Here is a 23,779-nt window from a genome sequence, read left to right as displayed (position 1 = left end):
TGACATTACATACATATTCAACATCAAGGATCCCTACATGTATTATCTCGACTAAGAAAATCAATTTGGTAATTGGCAGTAACATTAGTATTCGCGTTGGTCTCTCCCACAACAAGAAGCCTCGTACTCTCGATGCAGATTAAAAACCAAAGATATCAATGAAGAATATCCTGAACACTTTCAGTGGAAAACAAACAGCAGAGCCAAAGCAGGCAGCTGACAAAGTTAGAATATGCACCCGCATGTCTGTCTGTCCCTCCTTGTGTATGTGCTTTACCTGTAAGGAAAGGATTCTGTCATAGTGCAGAGTGGTCATCTCTTTCCCCGTCAGGGCGTTTCCTGTCTGGTCATTGATCTCAAAACCTGTGTAGAACTTCAGCATGTCCAGCAACTACAGAAATGAGACGGTACAAGTTACTTCTATGAAAAGCAAGAGCAACGCCGGATTTGGATCTCAGAGTGTTGGCATACAATCAGTTCAAGTGTTTGCGTGTGTGTTGTACCTGGCAGAAGAGGTGTCCCTCCTTCTCTCTATGGGAGAGGCTGGACAGGTGGCAGCTGACCACCAAGTGAGAGTCATCCAACACTGTATTGAACCAACGCCTGGTGGGCAGCAGGGCCTAAACACACACGACAACATGTTTGCAACATGCTTACAGTTGTGGCTAACGTACGTGACCTTTAAGCTCACAACAGCTGTATGTAACTCAAATGCATTTGGTAACATATATGTTGGGGGAAATTCTACTTCAGTGGACAGGACCCAAATAACTAGGAAAGAGAAGCCAAAGGTGGAAGGAAATAGTCTCCCCACACTCTCAGGGGTCAAACGAATCAATTGGCTCAACAACCACCACATTTCCCAGCATATGGACCACAATTATCCAAACATGTATTGATCCATGGTCTTTTCTTGTAGTATAACAGAGAGGCAAACTGGCAGTGAGAGGGGCAGAGATGAAGACTTTTCAAACCATGATCACGCATACGTGACATGGTGGCAAGTACAGAGAACCTGTCAAAATGAGCTGCTTTGGTAGGAATATAATAATACAAAACGTTGATGAACTGACGACACAGAACAAAAAAGGGGTTTGTATAATATATCACATTATAAAGGCTGAAAAAGAACTGCCCCAAAAAATATGCATTGTGAAAATGAAATGGGATACTGAAATGATAAACACCAACAAAACAAACTATCTATTATTTTATTCATTGAAAACAGCTCTTCAAAAAAGGAAGCAGGGGCTGCCAGCGATACCTAAACACAGAGAGAATGAATACCTTTATATCAAACAGCCATCTTTGATCTCAACACGGCCCTGACAGCCGCCATACAAAAGGCATGAAAACAGGGATCCTTATCCTTGCATTCATTTTCAGGTCCTCATCAGAGAGGGGAAGTATGGATTTCAGACAACTGAGGCTTTGTAAAAGGATAGCGCTGAAGGACAGGCGATGTCTCTAGAGACAGTTAGCTGGCCGGCCACTAGCCGCTGCCAGGAACAGCAAGGCCGGCCTGTCAGCAGGACAGACGGATGAAATCTATTGAGCTTGCGCGCTGGAAACCGGAGATCTGCACCGGCAACAGCAGCAGCAGCAGCAGCAGCAGCAGCAGCAATCTCATGTGACATTGTGTCTTCACCCCAGATAGCCCAGCTCATTGGCACGGCTGCCTCCCGATATCATGGTGCCAAACTCTATTATTTATAATGATTTCTTTTAAATGAACCACTGACGATAATTCATTGAAGTTCCTTATCTCTACAAGCCATTTCATCACCCTGAAAATGACAACTCTTGTTCTAGAACTACGGCGACAGAAAAGCAGGATAGATATACTCCACTGCATGTCAACAACAACTGAAGCTATTGCCGTCTGTGGTAGAGGAGCAGATGTTGTAACTAAAACCCTTTTAAGTCCACTGCTGTGACACAGGTTCTACGAACACCAATGTAATTAGACAAGAGGACACTGTCCCTACATGAGTATAGCTACACATTAGCCAATCTCAACAAGTAAAAATAAGTAACATTAACACATATATTAGCACAAATACTTATAGCAGAAATAACCATGGGTTTTAAAACCACTACCACAATATGCCCAATGCTAGTGTGTATATAGACATAGCACAAAGCACATTTAAGCTGAGATATTTAAAAACAGGCTGTTAATAGAATAATACAAATCAAACATGTGTTTATCAACTCCTTCAGACACTGGCATAACTCCAGAAGGGAATTGGGTCTCAGGTCACAACCCCTTTGTACAACAACCCCTATACCAGATGTCAAAAGTCATCAGGCTGAAAATAACCTCATATACTCCAATCAAAGAGTGCCGTTTCAAATACTGCAGAGCTTTGCAGACCGCAATGACAGAGACGTACAAGGTGGAGCTGAGGCTGGACATTCAGCCGCTGTCTGTGGACCTGAGTTAGCTAGAAGTTTGAAGGACAGAAGGCCAATGAGCTCTGCAGAGACGGATGTCTACACCGCTTCTTTCAACAGGAGACCATGATTAAGCAAATACAGAGCGCATACACCGTGGAAATGATTGTCTGCTTAGTCAGTTTGAGGAGTGAGTGCATCATTTTGCAGTGTACATTATAAATAGAGGAATCAATTCTGGAGAGAGAGAGGAAGTACAAATGGCAAAAGATTGAAAAATAAACAGAAAAATGCTTTGGAATGGGAGCATACGTCTTACCTCCAAATCAATCATGAGTTCAATGAATCTCTCGCAGTAATGTACTTTGTCCATGGATACGGGCCCTATGGAAGAGGAAGGCGGGTTAGCGCTTTACTTCTTTTCAGTGAATGCATGTTGTCAATGACGACTGCAATCTGAAAGACGAGCAACATGACTATGTGAACATACAAGGTGAAAGAAGATGAGGAGCTGTGGTAGTGGAGAGGAGGTTGTGTACTTTTCACTGAGGTTATGAGGACAGCAAACGCATGTGGACAACACCAAGGTGCCATGCTGAGTGTGTGAGCCTCACGATGAGATACTGCATTGCCAGCACAGCAGCATGCTGGGACCTCAGCCCTCATTAAGCATGTTGGCATGTGTGTGTGTGTGTATGTGTGTGTGTGTGTGTGTGTGTGTGTGCTTTAAGTTGAGGCATGCAGCACGCAAGAGAGTGATGTGGATCCTGCTGGGCTTCAGATTGTAATCTACTCTGTCAGGCTTGAATTCCACCTAAACACACATGTTCTGTTTTTAGCATTCAGGTGGGGGGCCTCTGTGTCGGCCTGCATTACAACATAGTCAGAGCCGGTGGCTGTATGGCAGCTGCACAACTCAGAAAGAAAGGAGGGAGGAGTGCAACTGGACCAGTGAAATAAAAGGTAACCCTGAATTTCATACTGGCAACACGGCCCTGGACTAAAGAGATGTGCTCTCTGACACTGTGCACGCTCTAGAAGCACTTAAGTACATGAGTCATGCTGTAAAGATAAAGAGAGCACATGCAAAGACCTGCTTTGGGACAAAAGCCTTAGGGAGAGTGCCCCGGGATTGTTCATTTTACTCAATATTTAGAGGAATATATTGCATTATTTTCTTTCCATAAAATAAGACAAAGAGCTAATGGCCATTCTTCTTTCTGAAGGAATACCATGTTTGTAGTTGGACACAACAACAATTAATATCCCAAGGGAAATAAATGTATTTTCACTGTTTACCTGACGGCGGAATTGACATGAGGACTCCAAGAAACTTTTTAATGAGAGCCGAGAGGAAGGCCCTCTCTCCTTTTGCCCTGAGGAAGACACAAATAAAGAAAAATCAGTAAAAAAGCATAGAAACTCATGGGATACTAAACACAATTTTGTAGTCTGCCTAGAACTGAACATCCAAGCAAAGAAAACAATATTACTGCTCAGCTGCGTCAGTATCCATCTTTTCAAATTTCTTCTTGATTAGATTCCAGAACTTCTGCAGCTTTGGGACTTTCTTAAGCTCGTGTTGGAGTCTGGACTGCAAGCGTGACAGGGGGAAAAAAAGTCAGTGTATGAAAATATCAAACTTCATTAATTGGGGTGTGTCAATAACAACCATAAAAAAAATGTAATTATGGGAACAGGTTGACATCTTACTGGAAGGATGCACATCCACATAGGCAGAGAGATGAGCTGCTGCACCTGCTCTCTGATCAAATCTACTTCCTGGGAGGAAGGCACACCATACACACACACACACACACACACACACACACACACACACACACACACACACACAGAGAGAGAAAGAGTCGTCAAAATGCACTGCATGTTTATGAGATATTTTTATTACACTTAAGTCCCTAATAAAAGTATGCAACTGAAATATTTAGAGGGCTTTATAGGATACAATCAAAGTGCAGGAGGCTATCACTGCAGATTTTAAAGTGAGACCTCTGCAGTGCTTCCCTGTGGTTTAATGCAGCTGCAGAGGAGTGGAAGCTGGCCAAAGCGGTACGGCCTAGTCCGCTACTGCCCCCTAGTGGAAATTACCAATAACTGCCGTAAGAAGGCTTTCTGGCATTGCTTACGCTAATGAGTAAGATGCCTAAACCTGTTCAAAACAGAACCCTGGTTAATCAAATGATCTAACAACGGAGAACAGTTCTCTACCATATTTTAGTGTATTTGACAAACTGCCATATTATCTATCCCTCGAGTCTGGACCCAGATGTTGTACACAGCAAAATAATATACCGAAATTAAATAATTAATCAAAGTGTTCTAATATTCAACTGTACTTGTTATGTGAGGTTTAGCATTTAAATGGTCTTATCCAGATGTACGCTAATAAAATATATTGCCATGTCTAGAAGCCCTGATATAAAGAATGTAAAATTAAAAAGAAATGCTCAATAGAGTGGTTCATATTACTACGGTTGCTCTTCGCTTTCATTGTGATACGATAAGCAATACAATTTTTTAAAGAAAATCTGTGTAACCCATGTTAATTTGACAAACCATTTTACCTGAACACCATGTAAATATTGTAATCAAAATATTTATCCTAGTAATCTTAGTATCGACATGAAAACAAACATCCTTGTTGACCTTAAATGCAGCAGCATAACACTCAAAAGGCAGATACTCCTTCACAAAGTCAACATTTTGAATATGAATATAGTGGCACCCACCAGACTGTTGAAACAGTGGTCCAGAAAGACCAGCAGAACAGTTTGTTCCTTCAGAGTGAAGGCAGCCTCCTCCCCAGCCAATACAGCTTCCATCACACATTTAAAGAAGAATGGGAAATGGCCGGTCTCCCTCTTGAACACCTGACACGCACAATTCAAATGAGAAAATATATAGGCATCAATTTGAATGGTAACCGTAAAGATGGTGAAAGTACAGTTTTACAGTTACTCTCTTCAGATGCTGGGGTCACCATGCAATGACAGTTAGTCTTAGGTGAGGTACTGCATTTCTTACCTCCCAAGCTGGGACATTCTCTCGGAATTTCTCATTGACGATGCAACAAATGGACATAAGATAGGCATTGCTGGACACCTTGGGGGTGTAGTTCACCCACAGATAGTTCTCAAGATACTGGCTGCAAGGTGAGAAAAAATAATTTAGGAATATACTATACATCATATATATTGATATATATTTTTACTCAAGGACTGCTTCATAAAAAGAGGAGGTATCCCACCTGAACTCAAGCAGCATGATTTTTCTGATGGCAAACCTGAAAATGTAAGGGAAAAAAGATGACAAAATAAATAACTGCAAAATGTGTTCGGTGGATTACACACAGCAGTTTATGGCAAATATTATATATATTTACTTACTTGGACATGAGAATCTCTTTTTCATAAACATCTTCCATCACCTAAACAAATAGCAGAGAATGTGAAAATTCTTAGGGATTAAGGCCAAAATACCCCCCCATCAAAATGACTGGTAAAAGCAGCCCTTTACTCCTCATTATTATATTGTATCAAACCAAACCACACAAGTAACTAAAACTATGATACATACAGTACATAGAACATGCGTTTGGAAAACCTGTTAAACTATTACATTGACACCTCTAAGATGCAGCAATGTGTATAACTCACCTTCGGGTCAAAGGGTAGTTTATTCTTTGCATGTGGAGCCCAATATTTATTAGCCAACTGAAACAAGAAACAATAACATCAAGAGTCGTAAATAATTGGAGCATAAACATTCAAGGTTCATGTGGTATAAATGATGTCTTACATGGAGGTGTACAGTTTGACTCAGAAGTTGAACTATATATATATATATATATATATATATATATATATATATACATACTTTTGAGATTTGGATTTATACTCTTCTGGTTAAATAGTAAACTATCAAGGAGGGAATATTTTCCTATTTAAATGGAGTCTTCTAGATTGAACAGGATGTGATCCACAGCACAAACACTCAAGTCCTGTCACAGGCACACTTCTCCCATTTACCCACTACCTCACAAATTAGCAAGCGGTCTATGAAGTAAGATCTTCTATGCAAGCATCATTCTGGTTTACTTCAAAGAGACATTCTAGATTAATTACACGTAAATGCATAACATTGACGGCATGTGAGGAGGTAATCTTCCTTTAGCATACAATCACAATGCACGTATAGCAACACAGTTCTGTACCACAACTGTAGTGTAACGTTTCATGGACAATGAATGATTACCTGGGTGACATATTCTGCATTGATCTGAGACACAGAAGGCGCTGAAGCCTTTTTAGCGGGGGTTTCCTTCTCCATGGTGGCCCTCTAAAGCTGCTGCAATGGAAGCTGAGTGGGGACATAAGACATTGTATGAAGGTAACCGTAGCGAAGTTACTGACTGACAACGACAGGCCTTGCATTTAGCTTTTTGTACTGAACTAATGCCTTATAATATGAGGCCACTATACACATAAACAGTGCTGAGAAGTGTAGCTACCGTTAGCTAAGTTAGGTTTAAAACATCAGTAGGTCAAGTTAATAGCTCAAATGTCTGAGCAATTCTTAACATTATAACGCTAATAATTGTAAGTCTTCCAGAAACTTTAATAAACACCATACCAATGCTAAGCGTGTATATTAGGTATTGTTAAAGAAGCAGGCGTCGTAAAATACTTACACTGGATAACATTAATTAGGCGATGAGCTAAGCTAAGCTAATTCGAATATGGAGGCTGACTCGTGGATACCAGTTATGGTCATATTAATGATAGCCCCATAGCGTACGCAAATTAATGATAATAATAAAATCAGCTCACAAACCTTTGTTTATTTCAGCATGAACGTAACTGCCGTTGAACGACTGGTTACACATGTACACAACCAAAACGCGCTGAATGCGACTGACTTCCTGAATGGGTACGTCCCCAAAAATCGTCCCCAAGTACGAAAACAAGTATTTCGTTCCTACTCTGTACGTCTTTGTACCTCTAAAAAATAAACTAATTTAGGTACGAGGAGGCTATCATAAAATAGTGTATCAATACATTTAACAAAGCCGAAACAAATTCAACAAGATTCACAATAAAGTAGGATATAAAACATGTTTAATTAATGAAATACAAAAATATATACGTCTGTATTTTTAGACATCTATTACCTATTTTACATACATACATACAGGGAACTCAAATCATCATATTAATAACTACAAGTTTACACACAAAACACATATTACACTGTAATATTGATTAACTTCAATGAGTCAGTCGATGGGTTCTGACGTGGGACGACTGTGTGAATGTTTTGCCACAAATGTCACACCGAAACGGCCTCAGACCTGTGTGGATAAGATAATGCCTTTTAAGTTTAGAGGGAGAAAGAAAATCTTTAAAGCAGATGTCACAACGATTCTTCCTAGCTGACACTGTCATTTTCGGTTGAACGTCAGTTGAACAAATATGTTGCTCGAGATCGTTTTCGCTCCGAAGAACTGCAGAGCACATGTGACATTCAAACACATTCAGTGGTTCACACCAGTAATTATCTGGCATTTTATTGTCAACCAAAGGAGTGACCGGTTCATCACCGAGCAGCTCGTTGCTAGCTGAAACAGCCGTAACGCCTTTAGGCTGACATGGTGCTTCTACATTATGTGCATTGCTCTCATACTGTGAGAAAAGTGGCGCTGCCATGTTTTGATTTTGGACAAGCTTGTCTATTTCAAAGGAAAGTTCAGAGGGAAAGGAATAACTATAACGGTCTGTAGCCTGATCATAGTCGCATGTAGCCTGATAACAATCATCTCTGATCTCTTTCTCCAATTCATCATTCTCCCCTTGTAAGCCGACTTCTGACAACCATTCAGTGTGTATTGCCTCAGAGAAATAAGATGAACCTCTATCAATACACGAGTGACCAACACGTGCATATTGTGACTCTACCTGCTCTCTTGTTGCATCCGCATGACAATCTGTCCGACCACTCAGGTCATCAAGGCATTTCTCCTGGAGATGGTTGGTATTAATCATTTCTCCTTGAACATAATGCGAGGCCCTGTTAACCTGTCTGCATCTGTGCTCGTGAACTTTTAGATGGCCACGCTGTGTAAAGGTTTTGCTGCACGAGGTGCATTTGTATGGCCTCATCCCAGAGTGAGTGGCCAAGTGCCTCGAGAGCTTGTATGGAAACGCAAAGTTCTGAAAGCATATTCGACACGTGTGAAGTTTCCTTTTCTTACAAGTTACGTTACTTCTAAACTTTGTCTTAATGAGATTGCTCCCTTTTGTGATGGGTAATGCATGCCTGGTGCACAGCACTGCACTCACTTCATTACCTTCTGCACCATCAGACCTTGAAAGTGTACTGCCTTTGTTCACAGATATATTCTGCTGAGGGATCCCAACACTGATCCTGGGCTGCCGTTGACGATCTGCTTTCAGTTTTCTAATGTTCTCCTGTTGATGGACTGGCGTGGATGGTTTCCTCTCACAGTGAGTTCTTTCGTGGCTTTTCAGATGTGTAGCTTGCCTAAACGCTTTCCCACATAAAACACACGGAAATGGCTTCAAGCCGGTGTGTACCATCTCGTGCCTCTGTAATTTGGAGGCGCTTGGAAAACACTTTAAACAGCAGAAGCACTTGTGTTGTACGATGACTGGATTTTGCATTGAATTAGGGATCGGTGTCCTTTTCACAGTCACTGTAGAAACTGTTCGCGCAACCTCCATATGCTTTGAGATATGTGGCGACAACTTATCCGATTCCCTGTTGTAACTCGGAAAAATCACCACGCAGGGGGTCTGATCCAGATGTTTCAAAGAGACTAGATCGCTGCCGGCGTGCGTCTCAAAATCCTTGTGTAGTACCATTTCCTGGACCGGGACGTCTGCTGCAGTCCTTCTGTCAAACCCACCTCTGCAAGAAGGTGGCCGATTGATATACAATGATCGTTGTCTGTGATATTTAGACCACAGGTGTGTGCGACAATGGACCCTCAAGTGTGTTTTCTGACGAAATCTCTTTCCACATATCTCACAGCCAAAGGGCCTTTGTCCAGTGTGAGTCAATGTGTGCCTTTGGAGTTTTGATACAGATGGAAAACATTTCAAACATGCACGGCACTGATGTGTTCTCTGCTGCTCACTGGTGGCTTTGCAGGTTTCCCTCTGCTGTTCTGCGGATGTGACCATCTCACAATCCTGAGGGAGAGAGTCATCGTAATCACTGCAATTTACGCTCCATGTTTCTGGCTTAACAATGACGTTCAGGTCAATGGGATCTGCAACATTGGGTTCAGGCAGACGTCTTATTTCCTCAGAATCAGAAATGTTCAAGTTATTGCTGCTTTGCACTGTGGTAGGAGTTCCCAATTCTTTTAGGTTCCGATGCATTTCATGACGACGTACTAAATTACCTTCCAACTTCAAGGACCTGTTGCTAATCATGCACTGGAATGGCTTCATGGATTTATGTGTAAAGTGTCCCTGCTCTTGTCCACCTGACTTATGACAAATACGCCGACACTGACTGCTTGTTGTGAATGATTGTTCTGGTATCACGGCTGCTTCTGACTTGATTTCTGTCTCGACCAGGTCCTGCACAGCATTTAAACTTATTTGACACTGTAGCTCCACTGAGGAATTCCCATGAGTGCGTTGGCTGGCAGGACGCTGCTGAACGGACGACCGAAGCGGCATACCGGAGGTTTGTCTGCTCTTGCAAAACTGATGCTTTTCCCTTTCCGTACGGACAGAGAGTGAACATGTATTTGCTGAAGTTAAATGGGATTTCAAGTGGCCCTTCTGTCTGAAGGCTTTCCGGCAGAACACACATGAGTAGGGCTTCTGCCCCGTATGAATAAGGGAATGCCGTTGTAATTTTGATGGTGAGGAGAAGGTTTTGAGACATATAGGACACCGGTGATTGAAAGTCATTTTGCATCCGCTGGAGCTCGATTCTTGCGACTGCAGGTGCCCTTTTGAGTAGGCCTGGCCTGACTCTCTGCTCCTCTCAAGCTGTGTTGGTTTGTTATGAGTTGGAGAGGTGAGGTGAGGAGACGAAGTCAATGACTTCAAGCTGAACTTGCAGGTGTATCCATTGTGAGCATTGATCACAGATAAGTCTTCATTAGCACAATCAACTTGCTCCTGAGTTATTGGATCCATAACATCTGAGACACTGCTCCGAGTCACCGAGGCATCACTTTCACGTGGCATATTTTTTGGTGAATGCACAGTTTTGTGAGACACATTTTCCCTTTTCCACTCTAGCTGGTAGGCCACAGAAGACGACACAGTCGAAGGCATTGCATTGCAATCGTAACTGCCATCCGCGTTAATCCCTGCAGCTGGTTTATGATTATTTGCTTGTTGGTTACGAGTTACGGTGATATCCTGTAGACAGTCTGTTGGAAGCCTTGGATGGTGGACTTTCTGTAAGTGTGTTTTTAAATGACCCGACTGGGTGAAACATGTTCCACAGATTGTGCAGATGAAGGGCTTCTGGCCAGTATGGATGAGATAATGTCTCTGAAGTTTATATGGTGATGGGAAAGATTTTGGACAAACAGGGCAGGGATGCATTTTCAAATCGTCTCTCCTTCCCCTCAGGTGCTCCTCCTCTCATTAGACCTAGAGGGGAAATACAAGGCATTAAAACCCGAAAGAAATTCCAATCAATGCAACGACAATAGGACGCACGTGCTTCCGTTAACGTTAATAAAATGCAACTAACTTCGCTGTAATGAACGTTCACATGATTCATCATGTTTTAAGAATTTGACAAAGGCGTTAACAACGGAGCCTCGGTAATCAGCAAGCGCAGCAGGTCGCGTCGCCGATGCACGAGTGATATCACATCCGGTCACACGTACTTACTAAACACGCTCGAAGCTGTCTGAAGTCCTAATAAAACCCAGCATCCATTAGAAGTTGTCAGTGTCTGTAGCTTGTTAGCGTTCTTGCTAACTATACGTTAGTGACGTCACCGGATGTTAGTCTGGCAACAAACATGTACGTCCATCAAAATGTACGGCAGGAAACAAAGGTTTTCGTTTCTTGGCAGAGCAGGATACCGCACGTCCAGCATGTCAATGGATGTTCATTTCGGCATATTATTTTTTTTAGATTGACGATATAGAGGCTATGCAACATCTCATTGTCATGTTATTATAATGCTAAAGCTACATATATGACTACAAACCCTTTTAATAGCTCTTCTTTGAACAGAAACAGAACAGCTCAGCTATGCCTGTTTTTCATTTGTAAGTCAAAACAAAGTCAACTAAATAAACTGCCGTGTGCTTTGTTGTTTAATCCAAAAATATTTTGCTACAGAGTTTTTATTTTATTTTTAATAACATGTCAAGTCCCACGATAGATAGGCCAAGGCTGCTGTATATCACACCTTGCTCCACAACCCGGCACAGACAATGTTATTGTAATCATAGAGCACCTCTGTGAAAGAGTGCCCATACTTATAAACTTATTTGTAATTAATGAGGAAAAGATGTAAAGAGTCCCTTATTACAATCATGTTTCATTTTTTGTTGTTGCTGTAAATCATAACATAGAATATACTGGATGAAATATCCAGCATGCAGAGTATCGTCCAGGGTGTGAAAAGTACACTCATTATACATTCATCGTATACATTTTCCCTATTCAGATGGCTCAACAAGTCTTGCCTTCTGACTGTAATAATCCTCAGTGCAGGGTTGTTGTACCAGTGTTGTAAGCATCACATGCAGCCTTTTTTACTTCTTATTCAAACCAGCTGCTCCCTTTGATATGTTCATTTTGGTTCCCACATGTATTTATTATTTTGTAAATCGATATACAATTCTGCATTCTGAGCCGAGGAATTTCCTCATCTGTGCCAAGTGTTTTGGCAGGTTTGAAAAAATATAATAATGTTACTTTTCAGAGGTAGGCCTTACCAAGAGATGGTGTTGCGAATTCGATTTTGTGTTGTTTCTAGATGAATGGTTTTGGTCTAGTGTTTGGTCTGCAAACATAGTTTAGTCTAGCAAGACCAAGAGCAACCACAGGCTTTCAAACCCTGTTGGATTTAGATTTATATGGTTTCAGGACATTTCATATTCCTATACCTAGTAGAAGTAAAATTGATTAGTTAATCCACAAAAGTTATTGTTCAAGAAAATCTGGAAAAATGAAATTTGTGTAGCAAATTATAAAATCATGTTTAAGTCTTTACCCAAAATATGTTGATTAAAGATATACTATAATATAAAGCTGAATTGTTGACCATCAGGGATAACATAAATAAAGATGCAAATACCTCCATTAATTCAAAATAACAAAATCTAAATAGTTAATAGTTCTTAACATAGAACATTGAGCCAAATATATAAGTGCTCTATCATAGAAAAGAGAAATATCAAATATGTATTGTTTTAATGCTTCGTGGCTTAATTTATAAATGCGTGGCACTCAGTATAGTGGAAATACTGCACAAATGGAATTGATAACTATTTAGCATTTATGTTGACCACAAGAGGGCAGCAGACACCACTCAATAAATAGCATGTGATGGCTTGCCAGTTCAGCCGTTAGAACAAGTTTCATTTAATTGTCAGTGCTGTGACCATGAAGACAAGCTTTCACAATATATCAGGGGAAGATAACAATACATTTTGTAACGAAAATGATTCAAATATGCAAACAAACAAAACCACAATCACTGAGGCCAACAGACCACAATTTCAAAAGGCGTCTCGTGCAATGTGGCCTCTTTTGAGCTGGGCTCCCCTACTGTGGCCCACTGCTGTGGGGAAAGAGAGTCACACGCATCAGACCGGTTAGCCTGGAGGAAGAAACACAGTTAAAGTCCATGTGCAAGGCCACAATGACAAGAGCCGCAGGCTGGTACACTGTGCACAAAGGACAATGTTAGCCACAACAACCGGTTTGTTTGCAGAGCGGTTGCAGGTCAGCTTGGCAGAAAATGTACATTTGACAAAACACATGAGAAAACTAAATGTCACCCTGTCTTTATTCATTTTGTGAGTGAACACAGAGGTACAAACACAAAGAAATGTGTCTGCTACAGGCCATCACACGTGCTATGATGAGGGTGTCATGATATTTGTGGCTTTGCCTGTCTGCGTGAAAACAGGCCAGCTGAAAGACAGAATGTAATGTTTATAGTGGGATCGACAAGTGGTTGTCGTGCACAGAATTTTCGCAGCAGAGCTCCTCCGTGTTTACAGAAATGTTGAGTCTTGTATTGCTGTGTTATAAGCCCTTGTAATTTAACCATTGCTCCACTAAGGGGAATAAAAGCACATGCATTCAAAACTTAATACAGAAATGTCTTGCAAATGTGGAATTGTAATAACAAATAACTGGGCTGGTGTGTGCCATTTCTTTATTTTCATTGATCAATTTGAACAAAACAACATTTCTCAATCTTTCCTGTATGCTTACCAAGACTGCAGGCCAAGCACGTTTGCTCAGCGCAGTCTTGTTAATACGCTGCTTGGCATTCAAAATGTTACAAACATTTAGACATTTAAAGAAGAGACATTGACAAAGAAAACCTTTTTAGTAAGATGTCTTCAGCTATATGTTGTCATTGCCAAATATGTGTCTGTTAAACAGCTCCATTTATTGAAAACACTCAAGTATAATCAAATATTTGTGGATTAAATGTATCGTGTTTACTTGACTGGGGGTGTATATAATGAAAGTACTTTATTAAAATATACCTACATCTTTGTGTGCATTGGACAGCTGCATCATTCAACAATTCTGAATGTCCCCCTGGTGAGGCCCTTTAAAGCCAAACCGGTGAACATTAACACACACACTGTATATTTATGTGGCATCGGCTTGCTCTTTCTCATAAATAATTGCTTGTTTGTGTTTTTCAACTCTCAATAAAAATCTTCAGGCCCTATTGGCTGCCTCTATTGTTCAATTTTTGATAACAACAATCAAAACAACATTGCGGTGGGTGAAGATCAATAGCTCACTCCACTCTCCCGCCATCACAAGCACAATGAAGAGAATAGCCGGAGTGAAGAAGCGTTCCAACTCGATCATCAATACGGTTCATGATCTTTGAGAAAAGAAATGTTCCAGGAGCAATGGTTAATGGTGTTATTTTCTTCCCACATCGTCCCAATGTCCATCGACAGCCGCATGCGCACACACGCGCACACACACACACACACACCTGCCCTGCAGCTGTGTGTTGTAGTGTCCCTCTCCTATTAACCAGGTTGCCTTAGAATCAATAGAAAACATAAAGAGGCTTAATCTTTTCAGGTGCTTGGTGTTGATTGCCTATTACACAATAATAACACACCTTGGATCCCATAGAGCATGAGAGCGAGGAACACAGTCACCTCATCCGCACACATTACACATTGCCACAAACAGTCGCACAGTAAATCTATAGGTTTACAACTGAACAGATGGTGTTAGCGGTGGCACTAGGCCTTTATGAGGGGTGTTAGCCGCCGTGGTGAGAGAAATTCCAGCAGAAACAGTGGGATATCAGGGGATACAGTTTATCGCCTCGTGGAATGAGACACTGCTGGTGTCTCCTATTGTAGACGATGGTCTCCAGTCCTCTGGTATGCAGCTTTAGCTTGTAGAAGTTCCATAATACTCTTCTCCGAGGCAGAATAACAGCTGCTGCAGTATTTAACTCCAGAGGAGTGAATTATACATTCTGGGTTATGAAGTGGGATAAATACACCCTCAAAGTAGCACGTAATCAAAACCACGTGCAGACAGAGAAAAGCTTTGCATTTCGACAATCAGCAGTGATCAGCATTAATGTGCAGTTATGCAGTTTGTATTTTCCACATGCACTGATGTCCTGTTTTAAGTCATTAGGTGTTGTGTTGTCAGATGCACTCCTTCAGAAAAGCCCAAATGAATTCCAGTGATGTGGATGACTAGACTCTGGCTGTTGACTCTGGCTGTGTGTCTATAAACTGAGCCAGCAGGACAGGTGGAGGATCTGGGAGTCAGGCAAGTCCAGGACTGGAACCAGAGCCACAGACGGACTGGATTCTCCTAGAGAGCTTCTCAAACTTTCTTCCAGTCCTGGCAGATAAAGAAAGGGAGGAAGGCGAGGGGGTGAGGGCAAAAAAAAGAGGGAGGCGTTAGTTTCATGAGAAGTTCGGTTGGAGTTGGACATTAGTTTCTCATATAGCGGCCCCACTGGGGCTTTCCCATGACAGAGGCTGCACTTAACCCTTCGACTAGAGATCACAGGCCTATTTACAAATTATTGGCATTCTTAAATCCTTGGCAGATTGTAGACCCCCCCATCCGACTCCCTGCAATGCAGCCATATGGTCAGCAAGGACTGAACTCTAAGCTACCCCTCCCAAACTCACACACACAGAGCCATATACAACCAAACACATATACATAGAAGAAAGAGAGGGGGGGGGGGGGGCAAACCTGACATGCCCTTTTGGACAATAGTGCAATGCATCCTCTGCTCCTGTTGTGTTGGGATGTTAGGAAGCTGTGTTGGGACTACTTCTCCGTTTTACTGGAGCCAAGAGATGTTGTAAGAGGTGTGTGTGTGTGTGTGTGTGTGTGTGTGTGTGTGTGTGTGTGTGTGTGTGTGTGTGTGGCCGGACTACAGTGGACATAAGAGAATTCATTGAGGGTCTCAGCGCCTGCTTTGATGACAGCCTGTCTATTGAGCAGTAGCCCGCTGGGATGTTGCCCATTCCCTCCTCTGCTGCGTGCACTAATTGGTCACAAGTGTTCCTGTCTCATGGTTGACCGTCCTGGCTTATTCCTCACCATGCGGGATGGAACTTGGGTGTGGTCACTGGGATTTGGCATGGTCATAATAGGGGAAGTGTGCTACACTTTAGTACCTTCGCTGCTGCAAATCAATCTTCTTTCACCACATCTGTCAAATATGATGCATGTCGAAATGTATTGCTGACCACTAAACCGGAGTCTCAGAGGACAAACACAAACCAATACTCTTTACATAACATCTACTACTGACATTTATGTGCAGAGCGAGAAATCAGGACGTGAGCAGTTCAGCACTATTTAATAAGCCTCATTCTCTTTCATTTGAAGCACACGCAGCATGCCAAACATCCTTAAAAAGAGCCCACACACCCTAATTAGCTAATATGCACTACAGCTTAAAATACCCCCACTGAACATAGGTCTTTTTTGGAGGGCATTAAAAGCCTAACTATGTGTTATCAGAGCATGTGGTGCTCCCTGGGAAGCGGGATCCTCTGGAGATGGCTATCTGACAACTGAGTGAGCTAGAGAGATCACAAACAGGATGGTTTTATTAAGAGAAGAAACACACCCTTCATCACACCTTGCGCACTAAGCCTGTTTTATGTCCGGGTGTTTTAATCTTTGTACTAACAGATCGGAAATAATTGTGCCCTCTCTTTGAGAGTGCCTTTCAGTGTCTGTGTACACACTTGTGCATGAATGAGAGACACGAGGGGGGTAAAGGTGACTTGAGGGACCGGGCAATTTTGTGTTCTTTTGTCATTGCGAGTGAAAAGCGAGTAAAAAGACACCGACCGCTTTTCTACAGTCCCTATTAATGCTTCTGTAAAATCACACAAAATTCAATGAACACTTCCCGTCATACAACCAATCCCAATCCCCTGGTCTCGCAGAGCCCCCCCCCCCCCGTTGGGCTACATGGGGCGCCTCATTGAGAGGCCCAGTGGACAGAGGCTGCAAGATTCAAAAAGCCATCACATTAGCAATGGCATGGAACTAAACCATCTCCCCAAGAGGACCGGCCATTATTCTGCTTCACGGCGAACACACAGGGAGTTGAAAAGGTTGCTGTTAAATCTGTGTTTTCAAAACCAAACCATTACCAAAACCACCTCTTTATGCTAAACATCAAAAGGCATTTTTGTTCAAACTGATTAATATATAAATATTGTACGGCTAAGTGAATAGAAGGAGGGGTATGCGTGAAGGCAGCGGTAAAAAGGAGAGAAAAGGGAGGTTTCTGAGTGGAATGGTTGATGCCTGCTGGGCTTATGGGGCTTTTAAGCAGTGGCCAAGGCCCAGAGCCAGTGGTTTTTAGATGTGCTACACTGACTTCCAAACTGGTCAAATTAACCGGCAAACGAGGAGGTAATTAGCAAGTGTTGGCTCATGAAAATTGTTCATTTAGTCCAAGAAGAATGAACGAAGAGGATGAGAGGCTGGGTGTGTAGAGTAGAGCCGTGGAGAAACGGAAAACGTCCTCCCCTAAAGCAGCTACAATAAACAATTATATATATATATATATATATAAAAATAATATAATATATAATAATATATATATGTCTGACTCAACTCTGTAGTTCCTCTCAGCCCAACAGAGGTTTATAGTACTCTCACCGCTCTCAGCTGTTGAAGAAGTGAACTTTGTGGAGCATTTAGCCAATAACTAGCCAGATATCTTCCTCAGGAGTTGGAGATCAAAACAGAGTATTGACCTGACATCCATCTGATGGACACAAACACAGCATCCAGTAAATGCCGATGTTGCTCTGTATGCTCTGTATCCGCTGGATGTGTGAAAGTTCACCATTTTAAAACGGTGAAAACATGTTAATGCTGTCTTCTCTGTTTGTTTTAGCTCCCCCTATCAGTTATGGAGCTTTAACTATGGAGGGTTATTATTTAGAAGCAATGACATCAAAACATTTGATTTTGATACCCATAGTGTAAAATAATGGATTCCTTGAATCACAAGAGCTTTTTTAGGCTCTTGCGATAAGTTTGTGTTGAGTCGTGGGCATCTATCTTCCAGAGAACCTTTGGATCGTAAGTAACTAGTTGAGACAAGATGTTTAAAGGTTTCATTTGGAGCATATGTCATGTCTATCAGCTGTGAATCCTAACGCAAGTAACCCAAGGGTGGGGTGGGGGGGGGCGGCGGCGGGGGTGGGTGGGGGGGGGGGGGGTGCAGTCACATTTTGCTCCAGTGTTGTCTGTCTGCTCGCTGACAGCGGCAGTTCCGAGGCCGTGACTGCTAGCGCCAGAGGTGTTACTTTTCCTCCTTTGACTTTTTGGATTCATCACCCGATGAGCATAGGCTGTGACCCATAAAAACGCCCGTGGGTGAGCTTCCAGGGCTTGGCTGTGCGTGCAGGGTAAGGTAACAGATTCCAGCTCAATGATGAGTCAGTAAATGGTTTTAGGGGAGCAGTCTGTGCAGTCAATAATCAAAGAAACAAACATTTCAAGGGTGAAGATTGAGGTTGATTTTGCTCCAGTAAACCAATGACCCAGTAACAAAGTTAATGTTTTTTTTTCTAAAGAGAAGCTTCAATAGTTATTTTGATTTCAACTGTGCAAAACAGTTGTTTCACGATTTCTAATGCAATATCTATTTGATCAATTTTGCATATAAAAAGGTACATTTGAAATATTTGCTCATTGCTCTTCGTCTATTGTGGATAGTGAAAAAAAAAAATATGCATCATAAATCGTGAAACAATGTTAGTAACAATTATATAATTGGGTAACAAAACAAATAGCACTGTTCGTCTGTCATGCATATTAACACATACTCGAATTGGATCAACCTTTTTTTTCATTAATCACTGGGTACCATAATTTATGTCAAAGCTAAAAATGACAGAAAGATGGCTAGATGGCTGGTTTGGCACGGATTCCAAAATGTTAATTGACTGCTTCAGCGATGACTTGACAACTGAGCCCGTGTGATCGATGTGCTCCTCGCCCTTTTCCCTCCGAGAAATATCTCTTAGGATAAAACAAATAGCGTTCCACATTTGCCTTGACGAGAACCTAGAATCCTGGGAGCAGGAGATGGTGCCGCATAAAAGTGTAATGATAACAAAAGACTGTGCCAGCTGCTCGGGTTACTGTACACAGTGCAGACACAACAAATGGATTACAATAATTAAACAGGAAGAAGTGGAGATCCTCTGGAGACGCTGCTTCCTAGAATATCTTATGGAGTTTACTTAACCGGTGTCAGCTCAAACTTTCTTTGAAAGGGAGTGCAGAGAGAGATGGGCTGTCAGTTTGTTTTCATTAATAGAGTGATGGGGAGCTTGACTTGCAAGAACAGTGTTCCCTTCAACAGAACAGCTTATTTAGGATACATCCTCTTAATGAGTGTAAATATTAGATCAATTCAAAGCTCATGTGTGTCTTGAGTGGGAAATAAAGTGAAATACCTCGAACAATCTGCTGTGCCACGGAGTGGCGGCACTTGTAGAACACCCTGGCACATAACGGCACCAGCTCGGCATCCATCTTTTCCATGGCTTGCTTGAACGTAGCGGCAATTGCGTCCGTTACATCCGTTACGCCTGTGACCTCCGGGTCACTGGGCACAGACAGGGAAAGTGAGAGTGAAGCGTGACGCATGTCGGCCGACATCACAGTGTGGTACTCTATGGATACGCATGCTACCTTGGTAGTCATGTGGCAGGAAGTCCTTTTGGTGGGATCATCCTGAATTGCATTGACATGAAGCTCGACAGCTGCCCCCTTGGGTAAGGCCGGTACCACGATGACCGATAATGGCGCGGGTTGGAACTCAGGCTCCCACTGAAAGTCCTGCAATGCATACAGATGGAATTTTAATTAACTGGCTGGCAAATTACATCCTGTGTTGCGCTACACACTACAATCAAATGTATGGCCCTCCTGCTGGGATGCATGCTGCGCCTCCTGACCACAAACACTCCTCCATCAACATTAAGCATTATTGAAAGGCACATCATACAAACTCAACCACACAGCATCGAGACAGGATTTTTATGTGACAGACTGACATGCTATCAATTAACGGGAGATTGTGAGGTAATGATAGTGTGTACAAATTATTGAGAAGCCACACTGCACAAAACACACAAACGCATTCACTTTGAGCTGCATTTACTAACATGACAGGTCCTATCCAAGATGACTTCTCACCTTTCTAAGAAGATCACTCACAACATGTTATGGCAGCTTCACCACACGCATTTAGTGGAAAATGGCCTCAATTTTATCTATAGAGCCAAAATCTCTTTCTTTTTTTCTCTCCTCAGGACGGAGAGCCATTAGCAGTAACAAAATGTCTTGGAGCAGTGCTACAATGTGGCCCTCTAATAATACTTGGCTGTGGCTTCATCTGCTAATGGGAGAGAAATGAGTGTTTTATATAACCGCCATTTCAGTCGCAGTCGATAGGGCAAAAACACTTAACCCGCTTTTCAATTTGCTGGATCAATTTTCATCCACTTACACCCCACTTCGTAAGTGCAGAATAATAACAGGTTACTTACATTTTATTTTGATATTCGCTCACAAAAAAAGAGAAATCATTGAAAAGAGCAGGCGACGGCCTCTTTGTCCCTTCAACAGACGAAACCGTCATGACCCAATCAGCCATATTCACTGAGGCAGCACTTACCTTCAGATTAAACTTTAGCAAACGCTTAATTGTGTATCAACAGCTAACCTCTTGCCGGGGAGAGTGAAAAAAACATGAAAAAAAAGCAAGTGTCCTGAATGAGTATGTGTGTCGAGTAGGGGTTAAGATGTCTTCACTCTGCTGGTTTTGAACCCAGCCTAGCTCGCAGTGATCAACAATAACAATCATAAGACACGAGAACAATAGCCGTGTCAGCGCGGACCTCTTAGCATGTCAGACAAAGTGACAGCACATATACGTGTCCTATGCTTTGATAAATGTTATATTAGCACTTCTGGCAGCGGCTAGGTATTCTCCTAGAGGGAACTGCTTCTGCACTTGTCAATAGTGATTGAACATGGACTAGAAAGTGGGAACTGGGGAGAGAAGTGACAGGACAGGGGGTCCTGCTCAGCCAGGCTTAAAGGCCACCCTGCAGGCCTTGGGTGCAGAGGTACTATACCCAACCGACCGTCCACAAGGAGATCAGGGGACTTCAGCACTGCAGCTCCCGCCTCTGGCAGGACTTAACTGTCACGGCACAGTTGCTGACTTTTTTGTCAGAGCTGTCGGGCGAGGTTACATCAGTCCCCTTTTGTTTCTTTATTAATGTAGCCACCAAAATGTTAGTTTGCTCAGCGGTTCTGTGGACACTAAATGTGCTAAGGATGCATTAGTAAGTGTGTGTGTTTCTGCATGTGCACGTTTTGTGCGTGCGTGTGAATCAGACTCGACTGTGGTCAGACCTCCATTACCCAGCCAGAGGATCGAGAAGGGGAACACTGGCTGACATCCCGACCTAACCAGAGATCATTTATTAAATGAATCCAATAAAACGCAAACTTTGATAAATGGTGGAGCTGAGTGCTGGAGTGACAAGTTGGGAGGGCAGGCCGGTGGCAGAATGTGTGTGTGTGTGTGTGTGTGTGTGTGTGTGTGTGTGTGTGTGTGTGTGTGTGTGTGTGGAGGGCTCTGTTCTGCTCTGCACCAGCCACTTAACACAATCCATCTCATTACTTCATCCCACTTCAGTTCCAGGCCATGCAGCCATTCCCCCAAGTGCTCTCTCACTCCGTAGGCAGCAGGTAAACGCATAAGGTCTGGATCTGCTGCGCTCAGCTCTCCACACTGATGGGGTGTGACCTGCTCTCCTTATGTTTGTTTTCTTTCTCCCCACTTTCCTCCCTCTAACTCATGTCCGTGCGCCTGAAGCGTGCGGTGGGTTGGAGGGCCGAGAGGCGTGAAAGCCGAACGGTAAACACGGTAATAAGGAAGTGGTGTAAAGGCGGGGAACAGCAGGGAGCTGATGGGACTGCGCTGCTTAGCCAGTTCCCCTACATTTCCTGCCCAGCGGGACGCCTTCAGCATGTGGCTCATGTCTCAGCACTTACTGTAGTGCTGTCAGACTGCTATAATATTCCTTCCCATTCACTCCCTCATTCGCTCTCTTTGCTTAAGATTCCACTCTGAAGCTCGTCAGACTGTTTGTGTTAATGAAACACACAGGGCCATGTCAGTGGGGTGAGGAAAAGTTTAAGGGTTTGAGGCCATTATAAAACCACGACAGGGGCCACAGTTACTTCTAAAGTCCCAAGTAAGCTGGATAGAAATCATTTGAAATAGGGTTTTACTTTGGTATGCAGGAAACTCCCAACACTGCTCATCAGCATTTCAACAAACCTAACAATTACTTTGCCACATTACCAAAATAACACAGTGTTTATGAATAGTGTGGGTGAAAATAAATAATAATGCTATTTTAACCTTCATAATTACATTAAAATTGGAATCTGCTTCATGATATCTTTTGTAACTTTTTGACATGTTTTCAGAACCTGTTATTGCTGTACAAACAAAGGGACGTCTGTTAAACATTTATTGACTTTTCACATCAACATCTCCCTGTTCATCAAACCTATTGCACACACACACACAGACAAGCAGGCTCTTGGTGGCTTAATGCACCGTAAATACAATTTCACACTTGTAGCGACTTCAGTATGCTCCCAATTAACCCGGCAAGCTTCCTTATCCACCTGATTAGAGAAATTATCAACGCACAACAACAACATGGCCCTGTGGCTTCACTGACACACTAAACACGGGTGTTTCTATCATTTCCCTTCAAAGTGTCATATATTGTTTTTAATGAAAGTGTACATAATACAACATTTAACAATTTATTTTCAATCAGCATCCATAATTTAACCATAATGTTGTTGTGCTCCGGTTTCAACCTAACTGTGATAACAAAATTATTTAAGTACCTAATGAGAGATATTTAACTGCCCTTTTTTGTCAATGGCAGTTTTGGATTAAATATTAAACACAACTTTTCCATTTTATATTACTTTACAATAGTTTTTAATTCAGTTTAATAAATCAGATTGCCACATTTAAACACTCGAGCACATTAGATTATACATATATATTTGATTTGTTGTTGGTCAGTATGTTTCCTTGTATTAACATTGTCTTTTCTTTTCTTGTCTTGTCTTTCTTTCGGTCTTATTTTCTCCCTTTCTTTTTTTTCTCTTTATTGATTTTGTTTTGAAAAGGAGGAAACCGTAGTTTTCTAATTCGTAGTTTTCTAATTCGTAGTAACTACGATGTTTTATTTGAAACGCCTGTACGTTTCACCTCATAAAGCTGCTGGAAGTAAAGCAAGGCTCTTTTTGCTCATGCCAGCCAGTGGAGTTGTCTCTGTTGTCTGTGGGAGTCGTGTTATCAGGGTTTGACCCGAGTTAAACATTCTAATTACAGTCAGTTAAAATGAGCACCGGTGCTTTGTATAATCCCCACCCCAGGGAGAGAGCATTTCACCTAGTTTAGGATGAAACAGTAGCCCCCCACCACGGCCGCTTTCCTTCAAGTGGAAGAGAGAGGAGAATGTGAAGGCCAAGTTGGGAAGTCACACCAAGAGGATCTG

General features: G+C 42.2%; 3 protein-coding genes across 8 annotated transcripts in view; all 3 read right to left on the bottom strand.

Moving 5' to 3' along the window:
* Positions 1 to 7,351, bottom strand: part of aqr (aquarius intron-binding spliceosomal factor) — a 44,563-nt gene extending 37,212 nt beyond the window's left edge. For both annotated transcript variants that reach the window (XM_034563179.1, XM_034563180.1), the window contains exons 1-13: positions 7,252 to 7,351; positions 6,673 to 6,777; positions 6,075 to 6,131; positions 5,805 to 5,845; positions 5,666 to 5,701; positions 5,443 to 5,563; positions 5,148 to 5,288; positions 4,111 to 4,179; positions 3,891 to 3,991; positions 3,697 to 3,773; positions 2,717 to 2,781; positions 504 to 620; positions 278 to 391 (exon numbers count right to left, since the gene is read on the bottom strand). In XM_034563179.1, coding sequence (XP_034419070.1) covers positions 278 to 391; positions 504 to 620; positions 2,717 to 2,781; positions 3,697 to 3,773; positions 3,891 to 3,991; positions 4,111 to 4,179; positions 5,148 to 5,288; positions 5,443 to 5,563; positions 5,666 to 5,701; positions 5,805 to 5,845; positions 6,075 to 6,131; positions 6,673 to 6,747 — 1,014 coding nt within the window. In that variant the 5' untranslated portion in view covers positions 6,748 to 6,777; positions 7,252 to 7,351. The remainder of the gene's footprint in view (positions 1 to 277; positions 392 to 503; positions 621 to 2,716; positions 2,782 to 3,696; positions 3,774 to 3,890; positions 3,992 to 4,110; positions 4,180 to 5,147; positions 5,289 to 5,442; positions 5,564 to 5,665; positions 5,702 to 5,804; positions 5,846 to 6,074; positions 6,132 to 6,672; positions 6,778 to 7,251) is intronic.
* A 167-nt stretch (positions 7,352 to 7,518) lies between these two features.
* LOC117725427 (zinc finger protein 850-like) lies at positions 7,519 to 11,420 on the bottom strand. Of its 3 annotated transcripts, XM_034525587.1 has the most exons (3): positions 11,307 to 11,420; positions 8,765 to 11,060; positions 7,519 to 7,768 (listed from the first exon to the last, which is right to left on the bottom strand). In XM_034525587.1, the coding sequence occupies exons 2-3, from the start codon at positions 11,010 to 11,012 to the stop codon at positions 7,686 to 7,688; spliced, it is 2,331 nt and encodes a 776-aa protein (XP_034381478.1). In that variant the 5' UTR covers positions 11,013 to 11,060; positions 11,307 to 11,420; the 3' UTR covers positions 7,519 to 7,685. The 3 variants fall into 3 exon arrangements, with proteins under 3 accessions (XP_034381478.1, XP_034381477.1, XP_034381476.1); XM_034525586.1 differs by having other exon boundaries at positions 7,519 to 11,060; positions 11,303 to 11,420; XM_034525585.1 differs by having other exon boundaries at positions 7,519 to 11,060.
* Positions 11,421 to 13,801: 2,381 nt separating this feature from the next.
* Positions 13,802 to 23,779, bottom strand: part of dph6 (diphthamine biosynthesis 6) — a 54,100-nt gene continuing 44,122 nt past the window's right edge. For 2 of the 3 annotated variants that reach the window (XM_034563356.1, XM_034563358.1), the window contains 2 exons: positions 19,625 to 20,009; positions 13,802 to 15,509 (listed from right to left, as the gene is read on the bottom strand). In XM_034563356.1, coding sequence (XP_034419247.1) covers positions 15,391 to 15,509; positions 19,625 to 20,009 — 504 coding nt within the window. In that variant the 3' untranslated portion in view covers positions 13,802 to 15,390. The remainder of the gene's footprint in view (positions 15,510 to 19,624; positions 20,010 to 23,779) is intronic. The other variant, XR_004611884.1, reaches the window with a different exon arrangement.

Source organism: Cyclopterus lumpus, chromosome 22 (assembly GCF_009769545.1).
Source record: "Cyclopterus lumpus isolate fCycLum1 chromosome 22, fCycLum1.pri, whole genome shotgun sequence".
Lineage (NCBI taxonomy): Eukaryota > Metazoa > Chordata > Actinopteri > Perciformes > Cyclopteridae > Cyclopterus > Cyclopterus lumpus.
Note: the sequence above shows the minus strand (reverse complement) of the source record. Positions and strands in the feature narration are given on the sequence as shown.

Excerpts from the sequence above, each read along its gene's own strand:
- LOC117725427 (XM_034525586.1), bottom strand. The coding sequence starts at position 11,012 with ATGCATCCCTGCCCTGTTTGTCCAAAATCTTTCCCATCACCATATAAA.